We start from the raw sequence: 7,542 nt of genomic DNA, 5'->3' as shown, positions 1-7,542 counted from the left end.
AAGACTCAGTTTTGGAACATTACAACACTATACAATAGTTTCCTTCCTTTGCTTTATTAAATCTTCAAAGGGTTCCCATTATTGATTCTCTCTTCTACAGATAATGAAATTCTTCTTATGACGGCCATAATACTGCATCATCTTCTCCACAATCTGTCAAACTCCTTAATTTGTGTCCTAACTGTATGTAGTCTTTTGCCTTATTAAAAATCTCATTGATTTTGTTTCCTTAATTTTTTTATGCTGTGATATGAACATAAGTTTATTATAGTGGATTAAATGAAATAATCATTTATGTTGCTGGCTGGGAGAATGTCTGACAACCTTTGAAAATGAGTCATTTGTTGGTGATGTGAGATGGCATTTGTCACATTTTCTTTCCATTATTGACATCAAGGGTACTAAACTTGAAATAAAAGTGTGAATGGATATGATTACTTTGATCAAGTAATTATACCATCATCAACATGGTGAAAGACCCATGCTTAACACGGGTAATCACATATGTAATGAAATGACACAAAAGTGTTAATTTTACTAAATTTTATTGCCAGATTATTTTGTACATAGCCCCAACCTGCCAAGCACACATGAAATGGCACACATACCTTTATTTTCTTGTTTACTTCATGTAACCAAACTGAAACTCTGAATACGTCAATAAAGCGTGTTTTAAGATTGTCAACATGAAAAAAATTACAGTAGCTTTCACACCTTAGATGCTTGAAGGTGGAGCAACAATTTTTATTTAAAAGTTTTCTTAAAATATTGCTCTACATTACCTCTCAGCATCTTAAAACACCACATACTTTCCATGTGAAGTTTGGCAGATTGGAAAATGTTATTTCAACAAAGTTTAGTCTATTTTGAGTTGGATTCTTTGCTCGCTAAATTATTGCCATAATGAGATTAATATGCTTATCTGAAATGCAGTTAGGGGAAATAGTCTTCCAGGTACTCATTCAAAATAGAAGATACTATTTTGAACGAGAATGAAAACTTGCACTCCATCACATTAACAAGAGACTGATTAATCCATAAGGAATATCACTTAAATATTCACCACTATGCAGCTTGTACCAGGATACACTCCACGGCCCAACATATTTGAATGACAGCTGCATAGTTGATGATTATAATTTCTAAATACTCTCTAGTATCTTAGGTCTCTTCCACATTCTCCAACTCATTTGATTGGGCGAGACTGTCAACTGGAGTTTTTGCTTTACTCTCTTCTTCACTTGGTGCCACTATACCACCATCATGACTCTCCTCTGAACTATCTTTTGGCAAGTCTCTATCTTTAGCCTGAGCTCCTTTTCTTGCTGGAATCACTTGCAGGAGGGCCTCTTCCCACGTTTTCCCATGCCACACACCATGCATTATCTCAAACACTGTAATAAGTAAGCAATTTGCTAAGTTACATCACAGGAAAAAGTGTAATTCTTAAAATACTGCTTTCATTCTAACAATATTTTTATTAAAATTTCATCTCTTCCGGCCATTGCAATAAGTATTAATGGAATATGGCACCCAATCAGAATTATGATTCAGCTTAGGCACGTAATATTTACCATAGATTTATTTAATAATATTCTGTATATAAAATTACCAAAAGATTCTGTTCACATTTCATTATAATAGTCTTCAATGGGAAAAGTAGATTTTCACAAACATGCTATCTCTATCTACAGTCAGACAGTGGGGCAAAGTTATTAATATGGTACTTATTTTTCTGTCATCACTTTTTAAAGCCGGTACTGTGGCTGTCCACTGGGTAGATGCTTACAGCTTAAGGGTCTGGGTTCGATTCCAGGGAATGCCTCCTGGCACCCTCGGCTTCACTCAAGCAGTGTGATTATTTGGGTACCAGATCTTCCTCAAAAACCACACGCAGCAAAGGGAAAGCAGCTACCTCCCCCTACTCTGGTGTGTGACTTTCGTTTCCAAGAAGTTAACTGGCCTTAGATGGTAGAGAGTCTACTTACCATGGTCGATTGTTAGTGTTTTCCTGGTGGCCATCTGGAGGAACTCTCCAATAGGAAGTTGTGCATGACTTATTCCAGTATCTTTGGCTACCCTCAGACAAAGTCCCTTTATGAAACAAATACATGTTGATGATAGAAATAAATAGAATATTCAAGGAATAACCTCATGCAATTGTCTTCTTTAGAATATATCTTGCAGCATACATTTCAATTCACTGAGTCATCAATAACTCACCGATGACTCAGTGAGCTGAAATGTGCATTGCACTATAAAGTTCTATATAGGGGAAAAGTACAATGGGCTATACATTTGGTTTCACTAATAATAATACACTCAAATACAGTTACTCACTGAAAAGGTGCATGGAGACATAGATTTGTCCAGAGGAAACCCAATCAAGGAATTTGATCGCAGCAGCAAGACCATAAATATAAAATTATTTCTATCACATCTGCTCACACTACTTAGCATCAAGAGGCTTAAGCACTGTGGTGCCCAATATTTTCATGTTTTGAATCTATTGCACAAATCCTGCAACTCCATTTTCGTGTTATGTGTTAAATTTATTAATTGTGCACGGTTTGTCAACATATTTCAATGAAGTTAATTTTCAGCTAGCAGCATTGTTCAGCAAGTAATATTAGAGTAATGGCATCACTGATTTTACTTTTGTTAGCCAGTCAGAGCATAGGCATGACAAATATATGATTTCATGCATTTCAATTCCAAGTTCGAGGTATTTACGAAAGTTCTGGTGTTTACCGGAGCTAGAGATCACCAAGACCAAGTGTGAGGCTTACCTATTCCATGAGTTGTTAGTCGATATTTTAATATTAATGTTTCATAGTGTAAATACTCCACTAACACTGAGGCACCCTCCTTCATTTACACTCAAATTGGAGTGTTTTTTCGCTCCCCCAATCCTGGGTTGAAGTGGCAAAGTCCTTTCATATGTCCAGGTCTCTCCTTGATTTCAATGCAAACTAATCACCTATCATAACAATTTTAACTCTCCTACACAACCAATTGATGCATGTAAATATAAAAAGTAAATCAGCATTCGTCTGCAGCTTCCCTGGAGACTAAGTGGCACTGTGTTTTTGACAATTCAACATGTAGCGGCAGGAAAGTACTTTTAAATGGAGATTCCCAGGAGTTGACTCTTTGTTTACATTACATTAGTAATTCCTAATTGTGAATTGGATAGGAACATTAGATATGAAAATTCTAATTATAACCAGAAGATGCTTAAAGAATAGGATGAGTAGCTAAATGAGATCCAGATCAACAAATGTGCAAGGCCTTTTTGATTAAGCAAAGTTAGACTAGAGGAAGAAAATAAACACAGATTTGGGCAGGAGGAAGAATAAAAAGTTGAATAATAAACCGAGGAGGGTTACAAATAAAGCATAAGAAGCATAGTTGAAAACATAGACCAAGGATATGGAAAGTTGACACAGAAAGGGTGAAATTGGTATGCTCTACAGGAAGGTCAAAGCCCTGTTAGGAAGCAAGAGAAAACAAACCAGAAAAGATCGAAGAGAGATGGAAGGAATAAATAGAGAACTGTACGGTTAATAAATTAGACCAGTGAGATTAGATAAGGAGAGAGAATAAGGCATACCTTTGGTCAACTGAGGTCAAGGCTTAATTGATGGTGACATGGGGGTAGAAAATATTCCCACAGAACTACAAAAAGGTTTAGGTAATTTTGTGAGAAAGAGTTTACTAATTTGTAGCATTTATGAGGAAGGAATCTGGCCGGAAGACTTCCATTAGATTAGTGTTAGTATCTATTCCAAAAAAGGGAAAGGCAGTGGTATGGGATGATAATAACATAATAAGCTTTATTTTGCATGCAGCTAAAGTGGTTCTAAGGATCATCAACAAGCAGATGGAGAGCAGGGCAAATGATTACTTGGGGGATGCTCAATTTGGGTTCAGGGCTCAGAGAGCCACACATTAGGCCATTGAAATAATGAGGTCAGCAATAGGTAGGAACATACAATTAAATCGGGATGCATTTGCCTGATTTGTAGGTTTCAAAAAGTCATTTCATTGCTGAATCAGGTAGAACTGATGAATGTATTGCAGAAAATAGGAGTAGATTGGATGGATGGGAGGCATATCCACAACCTATATTTATCTCAGACTGCTACATAGTGGTGGAAGGAGTCTCCTTATGGGTGATGCAAGAAAGTAGAGTAAAACAAGGGTGTCCATTATCACCAAATCTTTTCAACATATATGTGGAGGAAATGGTCAAAGAGGCATGGGAAGAACTGGAGATAGGAATCAAAGTCAGAGGGGAATTCATAAAATCAGTTAGTTTCGTGGATGACTAAGCTTTAATTTGTCAGTCATCCAAGTGTAAGCAAGCATTGCTGAGTAAATTGAAAAGTAAGTGCAATAGAAATGGGATGAAAATAAATGTATATAAAACAGAGGTTATGCAGTTTTCCAGAAAGAGATAGGATTAGCTAAACATTCAAATAGGGGGGCAAAACCAGGAGCAGGTGGGAACAGTTAACTTATTTTGGAAGTGTTCTGGACCAAACATAGTAGGGACAAAAGGAGAAATGCATTAGGCAAAGAAGTTTTCACGAGGAGGCAGTAGGTGAGTAAGGATGTTAAGAGAAGGCTCATCAAAACCTTGATGTGGAGCATGGTTTTTAAGGCACAGAACCGTGGTCATTGAAACAGGATGAGATGAAGGAATTTGAAATATGAGTGTGGTGAAGGATGGGAAAGATGAAGTGACTGAAAGGAAAACAAATGAAGTGCAAGGCATGGTGGGAGAGGAGAGAGGATTGCAGGGGGAAACCAGAAAGAGGCCGGAAAGATGGAATAGATGCAAGGAAAGGGAGGAAGGGGCAGGACTAGGGTAGGGATGATGGATGAAATAAAGGAAAGACGTAACCAAATCGAATAGGAGCTTATTGTAAGGTTAGATGTCAAATTGTGTTTCGTTCAAAGAAATATTCAATGCACCATTTGGTAGGCTGTGTCCATCAAAAACCTTACTTTAACCGGTATATTACCGATAATAATAATCGCCAAAATGAGCTTACATGGTGAACAACAGTGAGGCATATAGCACTCAATTTTCAGGGAATTACAATTAACTCCATGCTGAAAGGAGAAATAAAAATATTGCTCACCATATTTTTATTATTTTGTATTGAGCATTTGAAATGCATTTTCAGTCATTTCAACGAGAGCAAACTACCTAACTAGTAAAATGGCCATCTCTAAGGCTATTGTTAGTACACAAATTAATCTGTTAAAAAGTTTATTAGAATGTTCATTACCTTTTGAGAATTATGGTCCACCAGTCCTCCAATTATGTAAACTTTGTCATCTTCTAATGAGGTGATGACATTTTCTGAATCACTTGTTAAGTATACCAGCTCATTTGGCTGGAAAAGTTTTGTGAAATGCTCAGATGAAAAATTTATCTGCAATAGTATAGCACATTATCTGTAGATAATTAGGATGATCGCAGTCTAGTTTTAATGTATTAGCAATAGTACATAAAATATAATACTGGATAATCAAATGATATGCTAATATGACTTAATTATAAAGAAAACATTTAGAACCAACAAGATATTAAAGTTAAAAGTGATAGCATAGTGAAATATATATTGAGTCCCAATAAACCCCTAATGGCATAGGCAAGGGGTGCAGTAGATTCTCATGAATGTCTTAAAAGGTGCTAAAAGCTTACAAAAAGCCCAAAATATGTGGGATACGAAGAAACCAAACAGAAAAATGTCAAAAACATTGAAAAAACATGCCACCTGTGCATATCTTGCAAACACTTAATGTTGTGGAAACTTGAGCTAATTATGGCAATCAACCTATCATTACATAGTTAAGAATCGAGATATGAACAAGTGGCCGCTAATGAGGTCTCTCTTACATAAATCTGAATAAAACATTCTTCCCATGACCATTAGCACTATATGGAATGTCTGCAGAAGACTCACTAAAATGGATTCATGCTTACTAACATCCCAGTTCCGGAAACCATCATGTTTTTCCATGTCCTCTTCCAAGCGACCATTAAAACTTGTCAGGTAAAATTGCATAGGATCTGAATGTCTTCTATTCACACTATAACAATGATGAATTTGCTTGACACATTTTCCTATGTCCTATGAAAGATATTTATGCGTTTAAATTATCTGTAGTAAACAGACTAGTTCATAGTCATTAAAAACTAATGCGCCATACACTAAATACAGTGCTTGAAGTCTCAGTACAAACCTTATCATTCATGAGGTCATTAAACGATAAGTCAATGACAACCCTTACTTTACATTGGCTGCCTGACATTTTATTGTATTTCAGTTCTTTCCTGGAGGGGCCGAGTTTAATATTATTCTGTAGAGCATTTTTTTTCTTTTGCTTCTGCTTCTCTTTCTCTTTAATCCTGCAATAACATCCATATGGGAGAAAATATCGGTTCACTAATTCATGGTAAAAATATAGAGCAGCATTTGAGATTAAAGAAACGTACCTTTTCAATTTGCGTACCTGTAGCCATTTCTCCCTTTTCATAAGTCTTTTCCTTTGCTTTTTGGATAGGCCATCGTTTAGGACTATCTTCTCATCCACCAGCTTCTCTACCTTTGTATTGCAAGTACTTTCGTTACTATCTTCCCTAGTGCCACAATGAAATTGGTTATTACCAACTTTTCCATCGTTAATTTCCTCACAAATATTGCCGACTTCCATGCCAGGTCAGTACATTTAGTAAACAAATGAACACATGAGTGAGAAGTGATAAATGAAGTTATCCCCGATTTCGATAGGTATCGAAAGTGGCAATGTATCGAAATTTTCTTGCAAATATATGTTCTCATATTTGTGAAACGCTCCAGTTTAAATTATGGTTGTCCTTATCTGTGATTACACAATGCGTAACGTAGGAATAAATGCATTTTTGTCAATTATAAATTGAGCTAAATTGACTGTAATGTGAACTTTCTTCCTCGATATCCATAAGTAGTTGTTTTTGTATGGTACCATGTCTCAATTGTATCACAATAAACCCTTACAACATATGTTGAGGAATTAGAAACGATAGGCATTTTATAAATCATTCACAAAGATGTTTACAGTAATCTAAATTTACCGCATGTTATTTAATTTTGCCCTTTAAGTATCCCATTATTATGAATGGAGAAATGGCTGTTGGTGAAAAGGCTTTTTTGCATTAAACCACATTGAAAGTTTGAAATGTTTTCCGGTATTCTTTTTTAAAACTACCTAAGATATACTTATGGAATTGCTAAGGTACTTGGTTCTAATTGTCTATAATCTATAACCGTTTCTTTTTTCTATTGAATAATTTCTACTTTCTCAATATAATATTGCAAACACTACACTTAAAGTCTTACTAAATGTGAGCAGTATATTTACCCATATATCCAGGTATTATATACATTATGGTCAATTGTTATTGCAACTACTGTTTCTTATTAATATATTTATATTTTCGAAACTTATCTTTGGAAACCAACATATTGAGTTTTTTTGTGTTCT

At 35.6% G+C, this 7,542-nt stretch overlaps 1 protein-coding gene across 2 annotated transcripts; it reads right to left on the bottom strand.

Annotated features, from left to right (window-relative positions):
• Positions 1-543: 543 nt before the first annotated feature.
• On the bottom strand, positions 544-6,772 carry LOC139692299 (tRNA methyltransferase 10 homolog A). 2 transcript variants are annotated; one of them, XM_071590403.1, is made up of 6 exons: positions 6,515-6,772; positions 6,262-6,427; positions 5,982-6,149; positions 5,301-5,447; positions 1,989-2,094; positions 544-1,394 (listed from the first exon to the last, which is right to left on the bottom strand). In XM_071590403.1, the coding sequence occupies exons 1-6, from the start codon at positions 6,730-6,732 to the stop codon at positions 1,162-1,164; spliced, it is 1,038 nt and encodes a 345-aa protein (XP_071446504.1). In that variant the 5' UTR covers positions 6,733-6,772; the 3' UTR covers positions 544-1,161. The 2 variants fall into 2 exon arrangements, with proteins under 2 accessions (XP_071446504.1, XP_071446505.1); XM_071590404.1 differs by having other exon boundaries at positions 6,006-6,149.
• Positions 6,773-7,542: the final 770 nt, after the last annotated feature.

The sequence above is a fragment of the Hetaerina americana genome, unplaced genomic scaffold (assembly GCF_022747635.1).
Source record: "Hetaerina americana unplaced genomic scaffold, ioHetAmer1.1.p SCAF_4, whole genome shotgun sequence".
Lineage (NCBI taxonomy): Eukaryota > Metazoa > Arthropoda > Insecta > Odonata > Calopterygidae > Hetaerina > Hetaerina americana.
The sequence above is the reverse complement of the archived record's forward strand: the minus strand, read 5'-3'. Positions and strand labels throughout refer to the sequence as shown.